Below are 19,297 nucleotides of genomic sequence, written 5' to 3'. Positions count from 1 at the left end.
ATATTGCAGCAAAGCAAAAGATTCTGGTGGAGGAGTATATGGGGGCAGGATAGAAAGGATATTGAAGACCCAGTATGTGATGTTGAAGAAAGATTGTGTTGGTGTTGGGAGTAAGCGTAGTACCTATGTGTCAACAACTGTCCTGTAAAGCATTATTTTCCCAATAAAATTATTTGGAAAAGAAGGTACCTCTTTTTTCCCAGTGACAAATGGGTTTTCAAAGAAAGCTAGGTTTTTCTGAATACACATTTTAGGTTGTAAAATTATTTAATATATGTTCAAGTTGTGGTTTTTAAGAATCTTGTGCAATTTGCAGTAGAAGTTTACTTGTTGATTTTTTTCCAGAAAGTCAGTAAACATCTGTAACATTGTTTCATAGCTTGCAAAGCTTTCTTCCTGCAGGTGGGGACAAGGGGCTTGAACCGTGGTCCTTCCACATGTGCTCAACAAGATGTGCCACCACCTGGCACCTGTATTTTTATATTTGATTCAGTTTTTGGCATTTTTATGGCTAAAAAATATGGGTATTAGGCTGAAAGAATAACTCACTTGAATAGCATGTTGGTTTTCCATGTGCACATCCCAGGTTCAAGCCCAGTCCCCACTGTACTGAAGGAAGCTTTGATGCTGTGGTCTCTTGCTCTCCCTCTCACTGTGCCTCTCTGCCTTTCTGTTTTTATCTAAATAAAAATAATAACAGTAACAATAATAATAAATAATATCACCTAGTTTCAATTTGCATTTCCTGATTATTGAAATCAAGCAATATTTCATTGTTGTCATCTTATCTCCACACCTGGGATGTGTGGATTTCTTTATGGAAGGAATTAATGTTTTACAGTTGACAAAATATAGTAATAGGTATGCCTAAATTCTTCTTACTAAGTTTATTCCTGAGAATTTTACTTCATTGAAGGATTGAATGTAATTTATTGTAAAAGATTTGTGGTCAATTTTTTTTAAAGTATGTTACAAGTATTTCTTTTAAAATTATGATAAAATGAAGTAATTTAATTTAATGTCCTATATAATGGTAGCCAAATCGCTGATTTCTTTAAAAATTAGAGTAAGAATGTCATATGTATAAATTTTCTGTGATTTCAAGAGTGTTTGGTATTATTCATGATTTTTTAAAATTTCTGGACACTTTTCTAAAACTTATTTCATCATAAGATTTCTACAACTGCAAATAAGAGGCAAGGATACTACTCAGTGGATGGATATAGTAAAGAAGATTCTTTCATGGAAAAACTGCAGCCTAAAAAGTATGTTCTGCATGCACTTATTTTAGTATTTGAAATTCAGTGTATTTCTGAAAGAGGAACTTTGGTAATCTTGTTAAAATGTCATTCTTAGTTGGGTGGGGGTATAGCATAATGGCTATAGGAAGAGACTTTCATGCCTGAGGCTCTCAAGTCCAAGGTTCAATCCCCCCCACACTGCCATAAGCCAGAGCTGAGCAGTGCTCTGGTTAAAATAAAAGAACAAAAAAGAAAGAAAGAAAAAAAGGGGCTGGGTGGTGGTGCACCTGGTTGAGCGTACATGTTACAATGCACAAGGATCCAGGTTTGAGTCCCTGGTCCCCAACTGCAGGGGGAAAGCTTCACAAGTGGTGAAGCAGTGCTGCATTGCATGTGTCTCTCTGTCTCTCTTCCTCTCTTTTTTTATATTTTATTTATTAATCAGAGGGATAGGAGGAGAGAGAGAGAGAGAGAAAGAGCCAGACATGACTCTGGTACATATGCTACCAGGGATTAAACTCGGGACCTCATAGTTTGAGAGTTCAACAATTTATCCACTGTGCCAGCTCCCAGACCACCTCTCTTCCTCTCTATCCCACCCTCCCCTCTTGATTTCTGGCTGTCTCTATCCAATAAATAAATAAAGATAATAATTTTAAATTTTTTTTAAAAAAAGAAAAATATATTTTTTAAAAATGTCATTCTTAGAAGATCAGTCTTTCCAACCCATTGTTTATAGAGTTTTGCTTAAGTTTATAAATTGTCACAGCTATTACATTTTGTGTTCAATTCCAGTGGGTAACTGGGTAGCTAGACCTTCCCACACTGGCAAGTAATTCTGGGCACCAAATCAGTTTGCAAAATATTAACTCAGTTCATGTTTAGCTGTGGGTTTCCTCTCTTCACTCATGGTAGATGATAGAGAACCTATAGTAGGTGTTTTTACAAGATGTATGAATTATTTGAAATAAAGGGTAAAAGTCAGAATAGAAAGCTAAAACCACAACATCAGTATTGGTATTTAATGTAATGTGCTTGACATCTTTCAGGATAAAAAATTATTCTCGGGACTTTAAAAAGATTGCTGATCAGCTAACTGTTGGTTTTGAACATTTAATCTCTACAAGCAGAACCATTTTGAACCCATCAGCTGTAATGGAGGTATGGAAAATATTATTAGTAACATACAATGAAACATTTTTTACTTTGTCTCTGGTAGCTTGACATTCCCCTTCCCTTAAGGTTGCTGTATTATCAGTTCTTTTAGAAGTCTGAAGGTAACAGAAGTAAACCCAAACACTTTACTTGAATCTTTTTTTTTTTTCTTGCCTTCAGGGTTATTGCTGGGGCTCGGTGCCTGCACCAGAAATCCACTGCTCCTGGAGGCCATTTTTTTTTTGCCTTTTGTTGCCCTTGTTGTATTGTATTGTTGGTGTGGTTATCACTATTGTTGTTGTTATTGTTATTGGATAGGATAGAGAGAAATGGGGGGGGGAAGACAGGGCGAGTAAGATAGACACATGCAGACCTGCTTCATCACCTGTGAAGTGACCCCCCCTACAGGTGGGGAGCTGGGGGCTCAAACCGGGATCCTCAGGCCAGTCCTTGCAATTTGCACCATGTGCACTTAACCTGCTGCGCTACCCAACCCACAACCCCCACTTGAATCTTTTTTAAATACCAAACCATATTGAACAATTTATTTCTTCCAAGGCAGCCCATCTCTGTTAGTATTCTTGATATTTACCCATATGTAGTTCCTTCCTTTTGAGCTTATTGAGTCCAGATTCTATGAAATTTGTATAAAGGATAAGTTTCTAAATTTTAAGTGTGATTTACTGTTATTTGTTGAAAAAATATAGTAGTAGAGTAATAATGGTTTACACAAGTATAAAATTACAGGGGTATAGTTCCATACCTCACCTACCAAAGCTCCAACCCCAACAATAACTACTATAGTTTTCACAAAGTAGAGACAGTCTGATCACTTTTCTTTTTTTTTTTTTAATTTTTTTAAAATTTTTTTAATTTAAGAAAGGATTAATTAACAAAACCATAGGGTAGGAGGGGTACAACTCCACACAATTCCCACCACCCAATCTCCATATCCCACCCCCTCCCCTGATAGCTTTCCCATTCTACATCCCTCTGGGAGCATGAACCCAGGGTCATTGTGGGTTGCAGAAGGTAGAAGGTCTGGCTTCTGTAATTGCTTCCCCGCTGAACATGGGCGTTGACTGGTCGGTCCATACTCCCAGTCTGCCTCTCTCTTTCCCTAGTAGGGTGTGTCTCTGGGGAAGCGGAGCTCCAGGACACATTGGTGGGGTCTTCAGTCCAGGGAAGCCTGGCCGGCATCCTGATGGCATCTGGAACCTGGTGACTGAAAAGAGAGTTAACATACAAAACCAAACAAATTGTTGAGCAATCATGGACCCAAAGCTTGGAAAAGTAGAGAGGAAGTGTTAGGGAGGTACTCACTGCAAGTTCTAGTGTACTTCTGCTTTCAGGTATATATATATTATTTTTATTTATTTTTTTTTATTTAAGAAAGGATTAATTAACAAAACCATAGGGTAGAAGGGGTACAACTCCACACAATTTCCACCACCCAATCTCCATAAACCACCCCCTCCCCTGATAGCTTTCCCATTCTCTATCCCTCTGGGAACATGGACCCAGGGTCATTGAGGGTTGCAGAAGGTAGAAGGTCTGGCTTCTGTAATTGCTTCCCCGCTGAACTTGGGCATTGACTGGTCGGTCCATACTCCCAGTCTGCCTCTCTCTTTCCCTAGTAGGGTGTGTCTCTGGGGAAGCTGAGCTCCAGGCCACATCGGTGGGGTCTTCAGTCCAGGGAAGCCTGGCCGGCATCCTGATGGCATCTGGAACCTGGTGATTGAAAAGAGAGTTAACATACAAAGCCAAACAAATTGTTGAGCAATCATGGACCCAAAGCTTGGAAAAGTGGAGAGGAAGTGTCAGGGAGGTACTCACTGCAAACTCTAGTGTACTTCTGCTTTCATGTATATATTTTGCACTAGTTTATGGATACGTGTGAACATAAGCTCTCTCTCACAGAAACTGGTGTATATCTAGGTTTTGGGACTTTGTTAGAAAGTGAACCACCTGAGATGAAATTAGAGTGTACTATAAAAGGAAAGGTCTCACTCGAGTAATGAAGCTGGAGGGTTGTCATTCCACACGTGAAGTCTCTGGACACAGTCTGAGGTGAAGCATGTTGAGGTGGCAATCGTTGCGTTGGTTAGGTTGTGATCGGCGGATGCAATATTATTTGGTATGGATTGGGAGAGGCATATGGGAAAGAGGGCCCTATCCAAGGGTTCCAGGACTGGGGGAAGTAGGGGCTCTATAGTGGAGATGTGAGGTTCCTGCTGTCTTAGGGTTCAAAAAGACAATCGATAGTTAATGTTATCATCACATTATTTGGTAATTGGGTTAACTTTGAAAAGTCCTTTTGTTATGGTTTGCTGTATAGTACCCAGTATCTTGTATATAGCTGTGCTATTGGATGCTTCTGATCTACTTGGTCTAGGCTTTTGAGAGAGTCCGCATATCAATTACACAGCCTATATATTAAAAAGATTCAGTTTGTTTTTTTGAAAAACTTCGAGACATACAATTGATTTTCCCCCTCATATTAATTAACTAGTGATTTATATGTCTACATTTTACTAGGAATGTACATAAACACCATTCCCACCACCAAAAGACTGTTACCCATCCCTCCCACCCACTCCCACCCCCCACTGGCCCAGGAAGCTGCATGTCTACCCCTCACCACAGGGTTTTTACTTTGGTGCCCTACTTACAATTTGGTCAGGTCCTGCTTTTAGTTTCCCTTTCAGAACCCTCACAGAATGGGAGAAGATCTTCACATGCCATACATCAGACAAGAAACTAATCACCAAAATATATAAAGAGCTCAGCAAACTTAGCACCAAAAAACCAAATGACCCCATCCAAAAATGGGCAGAGGATATGAACAAAACATTCACTACAGAGGAGATCCAAAAGGCTAACAAACATATGAAAAACTGCTCTATCTAGGTCACTGATTGTCAGAGAAATGCAAATTAAAACAACACTAAGATACCACCTCACTCCTGTAAGAATGGCATACATCAAAAAGGACAGCAGCAACAAATGCTGGAGAGGTTGTGGGGACAGAGGAACCCTTTTACATTGCTAGTGGGAATGTAAATTGGTACCGCCTCTGTGGAGAGCAGTCTGGAAAACTCTCAGAAGGCTAGACATGGACCTTCCATATGATCCAGTAATTCCTCTCCTGGGCTTATACCCCAAGGACTCCATAACACCCAACCAAAAAGAGGTGTGTACTCCTATGTTCATAGCAGCACAATTCATAATAGCTAAAACCTGGAAGCAACCCAGGTGCCCAACAACAGATGAGTGGCTGAGAAAGCTGTGGTATATATACACAATGGAATACTATGCAGCTATCAAGAACAATGCACCCACCTTCTCTGACCCATCTTGGACAGAGCTAGAAGGAATTATGTTAAGTGAGCTAAGTCAGAAAGATAAAGATGAGTATGGGATGATCCCACTCATCAACAGAAGTCACCTTTCTTTTTCTTTTGCAAGTTTCAATTCCCTTTATTCCATGTATAAGTGAAAGCATCCAGTAGTTGTCTTTGATTTCTTTTTTTAAAAAGACTTTATTTATTTTATTAATAAGAAAGATGGGGGAGAGAGAAAGAGCTAGACATCACTCTGGTACATGTGCTGCCAGGGATTGAACTCAAGACCTCATGCTGGAGAGTCTAATTCCTTAACCACTGCGCCACCTCCTGGACCACTGTCTTTGATTTCTTTACTCATAAAAAAGTATAATCACCGGGAGCAGGGTGGTAGCACAGCAGGTTAAGCGCACATGGCGCAAAGTGCAATGGCCAGCTTAAGGATCCCATTCCAAGCCCCCAGTTGCCCACCTGTGGGGGGTGGGGGGCAGGTCCACTTTGCAAGCAGTGAAGCAGGTCTTCAGGTGTCTATTTCTCTCCTCCTGTCTTCCCCTCCTCTCTAGATTTTTTTCTGTCCTGTCCAACAACAGCTTTAACAACAATAACAACCACAACAAGGGCAACAAAATGGAAAAAATAGCCTCCAGGAGCAGTGGATTCGTAGTGCTGACACTGAGCCCCAGTAATAACCCTGGAGGCAAAAAAAAAAAAAGTATAATCACCTAAACTGTCATCATCTTGTTCCAAAGGACACAGTTTATCTTTTTTAATTGCAGAGGTGTGTAGGGGTGTGTGTGTGTGTGTGTGTGTGTGTGTGTGTGTGTGTATACACACACATACCAGAATACTGCTGATGGCTTATGGTCGTGCTAGATATTGAACCTATGACCTTGGAGTCTCAGGCATGAATGTCTTTTTTTGAAAACCATTATGCTATCTTCCCAGTCCTGCTGTTTTAATGGCAACCAAAAAGTTTAATGGCTTTTTTATTGTTGATTATGATGATATTGTTGGAAGACTGACTTCTAACTGTTCATATGCCTATTAATTTTTTTTCCTTTATTGGGGGATTAATGGTTTACAGTCGACAGTAAAATACAGTAGTTTGTACATGTGTAACATTTCTCAGTTTTGCACATAATAGTATAACTCCTATGTCCAGGGCCTATTAACATTAATATATATAGGGGCCTGGCAGTGGTACACCTGGTTAAGTGCACACATTAATATATTAGAACTAGAAATAGAATAATTTCACATTGCTGTTAAATACAGTATTGAGTCTTTTTTAATCATATTGCTAATCTCTTTTTTAATATTTTTATTTCTTTTGGATAGACACAGAAATAGAGAGGGGAAGGGGAGATAGATAGATAGAGAGATACATAGATAGGGACCTGCAGCACTATTGTACTGCTTATTAAACTTTCCCCCTGCAGGTGGGAACCAAGGGCTTGCTTGAACCTGGATCCTTGTGCACTGTCGTGTGTATATTCAACCAGGTGTGCCACCACCCAATCCCAGCCCCAAGTATTGAGTCTTTTTAAAATGCTAATTAGTGTGAAACTGGGAGATAACCTTGCAGTGTGTTGAGTTCAAGTGCCAGTACCATAACAACAGGAGAAGCTCCAGTGCTATGGTATTTCTTCCTCTCTGTGTCTATTATATCTGAAGTACAAAGAATGAAAGAAGTTGTTGACCTGTGAGCAGTGGAACTGCACATGTGGAAGGCCTCTGTCCCATAAATAGAGAAGGTGGGAGAGATAATAAAACAGTTATATAAAAAGACTTTCATGCCAGAGATTCCAAATGTCCCAAGTTCAATTCTTCTCACTATCATAATGGAGAACTAAATGGTATTTTGGTCAAGGAGAGAAGGGAATGAATAAAAGGAGCAGTTGAGAAAGCTCTTAATCTTACCTTTGGCTTCCAATTTAAATCTTAACATAAGTCAACTTATCTTTTTCTTTAAAATGTAATGTCTACATGTATTATTTTATTGCTGTGATAAACTTTTCAAAATTATAGGGGCAGTAGCACACCATGTTAAGTGTACATAGTATGAAGAGCAAGGACCCGTACAAGGATCCCTGTTCGAGGCCCCCAGCCCCCCACCTGCAGGGGAATCACTTTACAAGCAGTGAAGCAGGTCTGCAGGTGTTATAGTTTTTCACCTCAAACTAAGTAAGATTAAAATCATTATTTTTGTTGTTTTTAGATTACTTTAGTGGGTCTGTTTTACTTTTGTAGCGTAAATTGTACTTACTATTTTTGCAACTAATGTATCTATCTAGTTTGTATTTTAATTTACTGTGTTTCCTCATTTCCTTATTAGGAGAGCAAAATTGCAGAAGAAATTGATGAAGCATTGAAGACAGCAAGTTATAATTTTGAACAGCTAAGTAATGCTATAAAAGTAAGAATTTTTAATGAATATATCCTGTCATGAGTTAAGGCATAATATATTTACTGTGTATTTTAGGATGTTAACTGAAGTTAAATCTTAGTGCTAACTTATTGAGCATGGTAATCTAATGATAAGGAAACATTACAAAAGAATAGAAAACATCCATAGCCTGCTAGCATTGGTCTCCAGCCTATGGAAATCCAAACTCTGCCAAAGAACCACAATTTATTTTTGCTGTGAGCTGAATTTTTTCTTGGGAGCATTGCAGATCATTTTATTTAATTTTATTATCTTATTTATTCATTGGATAGAGACATAGAGAAATCAAGAAGTGAGAGTGGAGATAGGGAAAGAGAAAGATACACCTGCAGCACTATTTTTACCACTTGCAAAGCTTTCTCCCAGCAGGTGGGGTACAGATCATTTTTTAACCTACCTCATTATATGGCTTTATATCATTATACAGATACTTTTTTAAATTAGTGATTTAATAATGATTAACAAGATTATAGGATAAGAGGGGTACAGTTCCATGTAATTTCCACCAACAGAGATCCATATCCCATCCCCCTTCAATTGGAAGCTTCCTTATTGTTTCGGAGTCCACAGGCAGAGCCACAAGTCCAGCCAGACCTTGTGCTGCTTCCCTATTGTTTATCCCTCTGGGAGTATGGATCAAACGTCTCTCTGGGGTGCAGAAGGTGGGAGGTCTGGCTTCTATAGTTGCTTCTCTGCTAAACATGGATGTTGGCAGGTCAGTCCATACCCACAGCTATACAGACACTCTTAATGTATTTCCTCCTTCACTCTATCCCTTAAAAGTGAATTTGCTCACTTAATAACAAATAATTAAGTTCTAACCACCAGAACAGCAAATTATAAGTAAGGCATTTAAAAGAATAGGAGGGGGGCCAGGCAGTGGCGCACTTGGTTAAGTGTGCACATTACAGTGCGCAAGGATCCAGGTTCAAGCCCCTGGTCCCCATCTACAGGGGGAAACCTTCACAAGTGGTGAAGCAGGGCTGCTGGTGTCTCTCTGTCTCTCTCCCTATCTTCCCCTCTCAATTTCTCTCTGTCTCTATACAATAATAAGTAAATAAATAAAACATTAATAGGGGAGAATAGGGGAGTAAGGAATTCAGCATAGGATTTTGGGAACAGTGAATGAAATTCAGCCCATAACAATTTTCTCTATGGTTCCCCTCAGATTCATGTTATTTTCATGTGGAAACAGCAAATACACTCCAGAATTGTGTGTGTGTGTCTGAGGCTTAACCTCACCAGGCTGAATTTTTCAGTAGAGATAAAGAGTGCACAGCACCAAAACTTCCTCCAATGCAGTGAGGTCTATGCTTGAACCTGGGTCATGAACTTTGTAAAGCAAGTGCACAATCCAGGTAAACTATTTTGCCACCTCCAAAAGTCTTAACCTCCATCAACATTGACTCCAAGTTCAAAAAGCTCATATAAATCTTTTAAATGAAGTATGGTGAGACTCTGGATAGGATTCTTACAAGGGCAAAATTCCTGTCTACTTGTGATCTCTGAAACTAAATAATGGACTATCTCCTAAATGCATTGGTCAAGCAGGGATAGGATAGACAATCAGTCCCTTTCCAAAAGGTAGAAGTTGGCAGGGGAAAGAGTAACATCTCAAAATACACGAAGTATGTGAAATAGTTGGCACTTAAGATAAATATTTTAATATGTTTAGAATATGTTAATACTGTAAGAATCCTACTAGACAGAACTTTGTCTAACCAATATAACTTGTTTCCTCCAATGATAAAAATGGGTTAAGAAAGGTGTTTAGAAAGCATAGTGGATTTAACAAACTTTTTTTTAATGATGATTCTGAGGTTTATTTCATGTTTCAATGTTGAGTGAAATTTCATAACTCATTTCCCATCCTTGGTGAAATAAAGTAAGATTACAAATTTGCCCTGTGGCTTGGTGGGTTCCCAGAGTGATCCTGATATATATATATTTTTTTACACTTTCTGATATATTTTCTCATTTAATTTTCACAACAAGATTTTATGTGAAGTGAGCTTAATAAAAATAAACAATAGTTTACAAGAGGTTCTACATATGTGAATAGTATTAGCTAAATGATTTTTAGTACACAGTGAACATACACATACCAGTATGTTATCCCAATCTGGAATATAATCTTAGCCTATTTTTAGAATCCATGCTGTTTAAACTATCTGATTATGATGGCTTGATAGTAGAATTTAAAGTTCCTTTTTTTCCCCATACAGCATTTAAATTTATGTCTATGGAATGCAACACTGTCCTCTGATTTCCACAGTAGATGGTGGACTGATCACATATTTGCTACATATAAATGATGACCAGATTGGGGTACATGACCTAGATTTTGTCCATAGCATGTACTAGCCTGAAACTTTGCAAGTGCACTGTGGCAAAGAAACAAGGAAAATTAAAAATTTACTTCTATGGTTTCCAAAAGTCTGTCATGGCCACTTAGCGGTAGCAATAGGTAGGTAGGCCTGTGGTAGTCTCAGTTCTTCTGTTTCTTTGGTTCTGCGTGTTCAGTTCTCAAATATTCTGTAGCATTTTCTCCACTAATTGGTAATACTCTCAAGATAAAAATCTTTGAATTTCTGTTCTAGGGCCAACAAGATAATTCATCAGGATGGGTAACTGTTTTGCCATGTGTGTGATCCAAATTTAAGTGTAGCCCCTCCCCCACAGGACTGAGGTGGGGACTTCAGTACTGTTCTGTTTTTCCCCCCTTTTTTTGTCATGTTTATTATTTTTAAAAAAATTTTGGAATGAAGTCATGGAGACAATGACAACAAAATAAGAATTCCTGTTTTTCTTACATTAACCAAAGTTGAATTGCATACTTTGTAACTAAGAATGTGGATGAAAATAAGAGATAATAAATCAGGTATCTAGTGCTTATTGCCAATAGTAGGTGAATGAGGTATAATAAATATAAGTGACGTTTTTATTTCATTTCCTAGTATTCATAACATTTAATACAGTGATCCTAATCTTATCTTGTTGCATTCTCGGGTGATTCTCTTTGCTATTCCAGATTTAATAATCTTTTAACAAAGTACTAGCAAAAGCATGATCATGCCAACAAGTACTAGTACTAAGATTAAAAACTGAACTCTGTTACTTCTTCCATTTTTATCACCTAATCTCCATGTTATTTTTAAAATGTTTTTAAAATTATGTTTTATTATCAAAATTATGTTAATTAGTACAATTATTACAAAATTAGTACTTGTATTATGTTGCTCACAGATGCTTGAACATATACACAGTAAATCAAAAGAAGAAGCAGTCAATCATCTAGAGCTTCTGGAGAAACAGTTTAATCAACTTTTTACTGCTCTTGCTTCCAGGTACTAATTTAAAAAATATAGACATAATGAATTTGCATTTTCAACATTAAATTATCATTTTATTCCTTTGAACAACTTTTAAGCAAGTTTGAAATATAATTGGCAGTACCTACTGGCAATATTTACAACTTCAAAATAAATAACTTATAGTTTTTATTCATTTTTATTAGTTATTTAATATTGATTTATAGGATTATGAGACAACAGGGGAATAATTCCATACCGTTCCCACCACCAGAATTCTATGTCCCCATTCCCTCCACTGGAAACTGCAGTAGTCCTCTCAAGGTCACAGATATGGGTTGACTATTATTTCTGTAACTATGTTTATATATATTTTGTCCATTTTTTTCTATGGTTCTGTGTTTTCTTCCTTTCAAAGTCACACCTACACTTATTGCTACTTCCAAATGCCCTTCCTTTTTTCCTCTTCTCTTTCTGGGTCCTGATGGAATTGGAATTCAGAGCCCTCTGGTCATTTTCCCCTAACGTATCTCCCCCTCTGAGGGTGTATACCGAATTAAAAAAAAATTTTTTTTGTTATCTTTATTTATTGGATAGAAACAGTCAGAAATCAAGTGGAAGGGAGAGACAGAGAGGGAAAGAGACAGAAAAACACCCACAATCCTGCTTTACCACTCGCAAAGCTTTCCCCCTTGCAGTTGGGGACCGGGGGGCTTAAACCTGGGCCCTTGCACATTGCAACATGAATGCTCAACCAGGTGCGCCTTGAGGTGGTGACCTGCCCCCCTTTTTAAAAATTTTGCCTCCAAGGTTATTGCTGGGGCTCGGTGCCTACACTATGAATCCACTGCTCCTGGAGGCTATTTTTTCCATTTTTGTTGCACTTGTTGTAGTTGTTATTTTTATTGTTGTCATAGCTGTTGTTGTTGTTGGATAGGACAGAGAGAAATGGAGAGAGGAGGGGAAGACGGGGAGAGAGACACCTGCAGACCTGCTTCACCACCTGTGAAGCAACTCTCCTGCAGATGGGAAGCCGGGGGCTCGAACCAGGATCCTTATGCCGGTCCTTGCACTTTGCGCCACCTGCACTTAACCTGCTGCACTACTGCCTGACACCCTAGTACCAAAATTCTTTATGGGATGTAAAAAGTGAGAGTTCTGGCTTCTGTAATTGCTTCACCACTGGACCTATACATTGGTAGGTCAATCCATACTCCCAGCCTGTTTCTATTTTTCCAGAGTGGGTTAGGGCTCTGGAGAAGTGAGATTCTAGAATATGTCTGCTCAGGGATGTCAGGATGGAATCATAGTAGCATCTGCAACTTGGTGGCTGAAAGGCAATTAAGATATGAAGCAGGACAAAATGTTTAATAAACAGACAAAAGTAGGAATAGAGCAGATGAGAATAGAGATCTTAGGATGGAAAGAAGCTAGAAGGTCTATTTTAGGTATGTTCCTGGGGACCTATGACTTTAGCAATTTTTGCTTGAGTTGTATCGCTAACATGGAGGTAGATTAAAAATATTGTCAGCGAAGCTGGTGTCAGAGTTTAGAATAGGCTAGAAAGCTGGATTAGGGTAGAGAATAGCTCCCAAACTTGAAGAAAGTATATAAATACAATTAACTGTATACCCCATCCATCTGACCTAGGGCCCATATATATTTATATTTAGCACAGGAGCCTGTATAACTCTGAGTCCCTGTCAGTCTGAGCTCACAGTCCATGGTCACAGCTGGGAACATACTAGGCTATAATCATTTCAAGACCAGCCTCCTAGAAGCTGGGCATTGGTGCACCCAATTAAGTGCATATACTATCAATACCAACCTACCTTAAGAGAAGAGGCCAGTCCCTACCATTGCTACTTTATAGTGAGGGCAAGGTCCTTGAGAAGTCCAAGTCTTCAAGAGAACTTATGATGACATTCCTGGTGGAAGTGATGGTGGAGCAAGGAGTCTATTAGAGGTCTAGGCCCATTATATCTATGTGGGAATACAAGGATTCCCTGGCAGGGCCCCAGGTGATGGGGTGGTCTGGTACTGACCAAAACGGCCACCATTAAGTGAGACAGTCTCTTGCCCTTATTCAGCTTTTGTAGTCTTTCTTTATCTGACAAGCTTAAACTTTCTTCCAGTTGTTAGTGTTGAGTGTCATTTGTTCTATCCAAACTTAGATTTATGAGGTCTGGCCTCAAGCTAGGGAGAAAATGTATCTAGGATTTTAGTGGGGTCTGAGTTAACCTTAAGTTTTACTTAATTTACTTGTTCAATGATTCTAACAAAGGGACAATAATTGTCTTTTAGTTGATACATATTTTTGCCAGTTTATCTCTTAGCCAATTGTATACAGTGTTTCTACTAAATATTATCAAGGGGTAACAGTAATGCTCATGCTGTAAGAACAGATTAGATGATATATTTTACTTTCTTTTGTTTTTAGTAGATAGAGTTATTGAAGTGAAGTAGGGAGTATGAGAGGAAGGTGACTAGGACTAAATAGTAAGTATTAGATTAGACAATTTATGGCACATTCTTTAGTGCTTTCTGCTTGCTTGCCGAGCTTACTAGGTCTAAGTCTAATCACAGGGAGCTATTAAGCACTTTTACTTTGAGATATATAGTTGCCCCTAACTTATGGATATGTGTATACATGGTACAAAATTTTAATTGCAGAGGTTGGGTAGTAGCGCAGGGGGTTAAGTGTACGTAATGCGAAGTGCAAGGACCAGCATAAAGATCCTGGTTCGAGCCCCTGGATTCCCACCTGCAGGGGAGTCGTTTCACAAGTGAGGAAGCAGGTCTGCAGGTGTCTCTCTTTCTCTCCCCCTCTGTCTTCCCTTTCTCTCTCCATTTCTCTCTGTCCTATATAACAATGATGATGACATCAATAACAACAAGCACACTGTTAGGCTGGAGTAGTGGCTCTGCCTATGGACTCTGAGACAGACAGACAAAGTTTTCAGGTTCAAAACCTGTCCTTCCCAGAAGCTGGTATGGTGATTCACGGGGGTAGGGGTAGTGGGGAAACAACAACAACAAAAAACTCTTTAACACGGTCAGGCTGGAGTAGTGGCTCTGCCTGTGGACTCTGAGACAGACAGACAGAGTTTTCAGGTTCAAAACCTGTCCTTCCCAGAAGCTGATGATTCACTGGGGGAAAAAAAAAAGTTCTTTTACATGGTCTGGCTGGAGTAGTGGCTCTGCCTGTGGACTCTGAAACAGACACAGTTTTCAAGTTCAAAACCTGTCCTTCCCAGAAGCTGGTGATTCACTGGGGGGTGGGGGGAAGCTTTTGGGAGTTGGGCTGTAGCACAGCGGGTTAAGCACAGGGACCAGCATAAGGATCCTGGTTAGAGCCCCCGGCTCCCCACCTGCAGGGGAGTCTCTTCACAGGTGGTGAAGCAGATTTGCAGGTGTCTTTCTCTCTCCCTCTCTGTCTTCCCCATCTCTCTCTATTTCTCTCTGTCCTATCCAATGACGACGACATCAATAACAATAACTACAACATTAAAAAAAAAAACAAGGGCAACAAAAGGAAATAAATATTTAAAAAGTAAAAAAAATAGCAATAGTAAAAAACAACTAGGGCAACAAAAGGGAAAATAAATATTTTTAAAAATTTTAATTGCCTTTCTAAGGTAATTGTCCAGTAGCAAAGAAAATAATGTAAGTAATACAGTATCAGTAATGTCTAGCCTTCCTAAATGATTACTTTGAATTATACTTGACTGTTGCCTAAGCTATGATTTAGCAAAGTAATATAGTCTCATTATAAAGTCTCACTGTTACATTTATGTTGTATATGTATCTTTTAATGGAAACTTTTACCACAGGGTTTTACTTTAAGGGTGTGACAGTCATTGTTGGGGCCTTACCATTCCAGCTCAACTTTTTCGGACAGAGAAAGGGGAGACCGCACAACACTGCTCCACCACTTATGAAGCTTTCACATGAGTTCTGGCCACCAGGGTTATCATTGGACTGCTGTGGCTGCATTATTCCTCCCTCTCAGCAGTTTCTTCCCCCACCCCCATACATAAAGGGTGAGAGATAGAAAGGAGAAATCGAGACACCACGACCTCTCTACCACTTTTTAAACTTCCCCCATATGAGATGCTCCCAGATGATGTTCAGAAGCTTAAACCCAAGTCTTTGTGCATGGTAAAGTGTGCATTCCACCAAGTGAGCCATTCCCCATACCAACTGAAACTTTAAATGTGTAATTGGATCCTTGTGAGAAAAGTATACAGGTTATGTTCTTGTAATACCTCAGAGTGACTACAAAAAAGGCTAGGATTTCACATACTTTTTAGGTTGAAGCTAGTACCTTCCTTGCGTTTAATTCAATTAAAGCTATATCTATGATGTAAGTATATCCTATTTTTCTAGTTAGTATTTACATCGTTTTCACTTGTAATGCATTTTGCTTCAACCTAATGCATCATATAGCAATATGTTCATCAAAATTACCCTTTTCCTACTATTCAATGTCAGTTCACTTTCATTTTGATTTTGAAATATTACAAAATAATTTTTTAATCTTAAATGAAGGAAACAGAAACTGTGTGATGAAGTAATAACAAATACAGATGACTATTTATCAAGTGTAACAATGGCCAAGAACTACATTGAAGAGAAAAAAAATTATTTGGATGCAACTATGAAGATAGCAAAAGAGCTAAAATTGGCACCTTCTCTGAGGACATATTGTGACATGAGTCAGGTAATTTTATAGTTCATGTGTATTGTAAATTTTTCCAAGGCAGAATATTTTAAATGCTTTGAAGTTTTACATTTAAGTTTTTAAAATAGATTTGGTTTTCAGATTATTCTTACTTGGCATGAATTTAGAATTTTTTAAAATTATTTTCTTTTTTAAAAAATATTTTTTATTATTTATTTATTCCCTTTTGTTGCCCTTGCTGTTTTATTGTTGTAGTCATCATTGATGTCGTCGTTGTTGGATAGGACAGAGAGAAATAGAGAAAGGAGGAGAAGACAGAGAGGGGGAGAAAAAGATAGACACCTGCGGACCTGCTTCACCGCCTGTGAAGTGACTCCCCTGCAGGTGGGGAGCTGGGGTCTTGAACCGGGATCCTTACACTGGTCCTTGGACTGTGTGCCACCTGCGCTTAACCCGCTGCACTACAGCCTGACTCCCAAATTTAGAATTTTTAACTCTAAGGAAAGGATTAATAAATTTTCTGCCCTCTCATTATTACTTTCCACCAGGGAAATGATATAACAAGTCCTTTGTAACACATGAGAACAAGTAAGATGATACTGGGATGTTAAATTGATGTTTCTAGGACACTTGAATAAAATGAGATAAGAATAACTAAATAAATTGTACTTTTTTCATGATTTAGATACAATTGTCAGCTCTTGACTTGAGAATTTAATCCAAGATCCCATTCAGGTTTTTCTACTTTCTCCAGACTCTTGCCCTAATTGTGGAGATTAAGTGTTTCAGCTCTGCCCTGTCTAATGATGCGTCTAGGGCACAAAGTTGGGCAGAATAAGTACTTTTTATGAGGTCATTTGGCAGGATTGGGTTAACTATATATCGTCCTCACTAATTTCTACCTTGCTCCTTTGGAATATAGATCCTGCTTTTGTCTTTAAATTCCTCAGGGACTTATATTCCACAAATAATCAGATGTTTGGGCTGAACTGCAGTATGAAATATAAACCATTGGTTTACCTGCCTCTAAAATCCCTTAACTTGCAACCAAAGGAGAAAAGTTTACTATCATCTTACTTGGCCAGGCCTCCCTCCATCTCTAACTATAAAAATATTAAGGGTGAGTAGGGGAGATAGCATAATGATTATGTAAAGAGACTCTCATGTCTGAGGCTCCAGAGTCCTAGTTCAATCCTCCACACAACCATACGCCAGAACTGAGTGGTGCTCTGGTAAAAAGAAGGGGGGAACAAAGTATTCTATTTATAAGAGTGTCCTATGTATTTCAAGTGAGATATTATGAAGTGAAAAAAGTTTCATTTTATTAAAAGGTTAATATGGTTTACAGTACAGCTGTTGACACATGAGTAAAAGTTCCCATCTCCCTGTGATAAGTGTCTACAAAACACTCTTACTCCCAACTTAGGTTGGAGTCTACCATCATGCACCAGGATCCCAGGGTCCACCTCCCACCAAACCCCACCCTTTCCTCCCTCCCCAGTCCTGAATGACAGATGAGTGGGTAAGAAAGTTATAATGTATATACACAAGGAGTGCCACTGAGCTATGAGAAAAGTTTTAAGATTTGAAAAAGAAACTCTTGAAGATAGCAACACAGGTTATGCAATGAATCTGATCATAATTTTCTCTGATAATTTAGCAATATACTGTTTAATATCTATAGGGTTTTGTTGTTTTTGGGTTATTATTTGTTAATATCCCCAAAAGATTTTAATTTCCTCTAAAGAAAAAAGCATGTACTGAATCTCCCTACATTTGAGTATCAAAGATCAAACCTTGAACACCATAGTTAAATATCCAAATAATATAGTTTTCCTTCTAAAACCTTATTCTGCTTTACCAATACTTATAACAAAAAAGTCACACACGGATAACATTTCTGTTTTGTTTTAGATTATCCAAACTTTGAAGTTAACATTTGAAAGTGAATTATCACAAGTTAACTCTCTCAAACTAAGGAGCTCACCTAGGTAAGTAGGTTATAATTTAAGAGAACATAACAAGTATAAAAAATATTTTAGAGCTTATAGTTAGTAAAATAGTAAGCAACTGTCCAGTGAAGTTTTGATTTACAAATGTTTCCTAACTCAGCAACCAATTTAAATAAGTATAATTCATGATAAATTAGAAAGTTATATATATATGTTCCTTTAGAATTTAGCTTTATTGAGAAAATGTTTTATAAGACTTGTCTGGGCCCAAACTTTAATGTTAGCAACCTGTTTTTATTTAGAGAAAGAAATAAACTTTTATTAAACACTTATATGCTAATATTTCAGGGTGAATATGAATTGCAGTGAGGTCATTTGTATGTTCAACAATATGGGAAAGATTGAATTTAAGAACTCAGCCAAGTAAGTATAAAAAATGGCAGCATGCTACTGGTGTCTGACAGGACCCAAGAGACAGGAAAAATGACTCTTTTGAGTGTGCATCTTGCTGGCTCTGGATGTGGGTGTTTTTTTTTATTCTCTATGCAAAGGTGTCTTTAAATGTCTTATTTTCAGATTGGGAGATAGCTCACCCGTATAGCCCACATTCATTTGGTGTCATAGCACTGTGATTTAGTGGTGGGAGGGGGACTCAAACCCAGGCTACACACCTGGCAAGGCAGTCAGTCATCTTACCAGGTAAGGTGTCCCTAAGACCCACAAACTTCCTTCAGTGTATATGTTATCCAAGGCCTAAAAGGTAGTATAAAGGGCAAAATAGTCTATGTAAAACATCTAATAATTAAAAGGCTTAGAAGTGTTCAGCGTTGGGAGTCGGGCGGTAGCACAGCAGGTTAAGTGCACATGGCACAAACTGCAAGGACCAGCGTGAAGATCCCAGTTCAAGCCCCTGGCTCCCCACCAGGAGGGGAGTCGCTTCACAGGCGGTGAAGCAGGTCTGCAGGTGTCTTTCTCTTCCCCTCTGTCTTCCCCTCCTTTCTCCATTTCTCTCTGTCCTGTCTAACAACGATGACATCAAAAAATACAACAACAGTAAAAAGACAAGGGCAACAAAAGGGAAAATAAATTTAAAAAAGAAAGTTTTTTTTCCTTTTTTTATTTAAGAAAGGATAAATTAACAAAACCATAGGGTAGGAGGGGTAC

General features: G+C 38.5%; 1 protein-coding gene across 2 annotated transcripts in view; it reads left to right on the top strand.

Annotated features, from left to right (window-relative positions):
- The window catches only part of RNF17 (ring finger protein 17), a 127,583-nt gene that overhangs the window by 15,332 nt on the left and 92,954 nt on the right, over positions 1 to 19,297 (top strand). For both annotated transcript variants that reach the window (XM_007528942.2, XM_060194751.1), the window contains exons 3-9: positions 1,174 to 1,265; positions 2,291 to 2,402; positions 8,076 to 8,156; positions 11,433 to 11,533; positions 16,049 to 16,220; positions 18,096 to 18,172; positions 18,482 to 18,556. In XM_007528942.2, coding sequence (XP_007529004.2) covers positions 1,174 to 1,265; positions 2,291 to 2,402; positions 8,076 to 8,156; positions 11,433 to 11,533; positions 16,049 to 16,220; positions 18,096 to 18,172; positions 18,482 to 18,556 — 710 coding nt within the window. The remainder of the gene's footprint in view (positions 1 to 1,173; positions 1,266 to 2,290; positions 2,403 to 8,075; positions 8,157 to 11,432; positions 11,534 to 16,048; positions 16,221 to 18,095; positions 18,173 to 18,481; positions 18,557 to 19,297) is intronic.

The sequence above is a fragment of the Erinaceus europaeus genome, chromosome 7, assembly GCF_950295315.1.
Source record: "Erinaceus europaeus chromosome 7, mEriEur2.1, whole genome shotgun sequence".
NCBI lineage: Eukaryota > Metazoa > Chordata > Mammalia > Eulipotyphla > Erinaceidae > Erinaceus > Erinaceus europaeus.
Note: the sequence above shows the minus strand (reverse complement) of the source record. Positions and strands in the feature narration are given on the sequence as shown.